The following is a 458-nucleotide window of genomic DNA, read 5'->3' as shown; positions in this document are numbered from 1 at the left end:
GAGGGCGGGGGGGGGGGGACGGGGGGGGAGCGCGGGGGGCGCCCGCCTGCCGCGGCCCGGCTCCTCCCGGCGCCCCAGGGCCCACCTCACTCACCAAGCAGCGGGACAGTGAATTCATTCATTCATTCATTCATTCATTCATTCACTCACTCATTCCATAAACAATGCTTGAACACCAGCTGCGTGCTAGCCCCCCCGAGCTGGGGACTGAGATTCCGTTCTCTCCCTCTCAACTCTCGGAACCCCAGCTTCCCGGCTTCCCCGGACCCGCAGCCCCTTCCTCCACGGCCCCCTCCTGCGTACAGTTAAGGAGGAACCGTGACTGTCGTCGCTCGCTGGCGCTTCTGGAACCCTGAGCCGGCTCTTCCTGCGATTCCAGCCTAGAGAGAGAGAACGTCGGGGCTCCGCCGCGTGCGCCCCGGCCTCAGACCCGACCCTGGGGGGAGAGGTGCTACCTG

General features: G+C 66.2%; 1 protein-coding gene across 1 annotated transcript in view; it reads right to left on the bottom strand.

Moving 5' to 3' along the window:
* ARHGEF19 (Rho guanine nucleotide exchange factor 19) overlaps window positions 1-458 on the bottom strand; it is an 8,546-nt gene that overhangs the window by 6,494 nt on the left and 1,594 nt on the right. Inside the window, exon 3 of the mRNA XM_015565931.1 lies at window positions 235-423. Coding sequence (XP_015421417.1) covers window positions 235-423 — 189 coding nt within the window. The remainder of the gene's footprint in view (window positions 1-234; window positions 424-458) is intronic.

This window comes from Myotis davidii, unplaced genomic scaffold (assembly GCF_000327345.1).
Source record: "Myotis davidii unplaced genomic scaffold, ASM32734v1 scaffold299, whole genome shotgun sequence".
Lineage (NCBI taxonomy): Eukaryota > Metazoa > Chordata > Mammalia > Chiroptera > Vespertilionidae > Myotis > Myotis davidii.
This window is presented reverse-complemented; position numbering and strand designations above follow the sequence as displayed.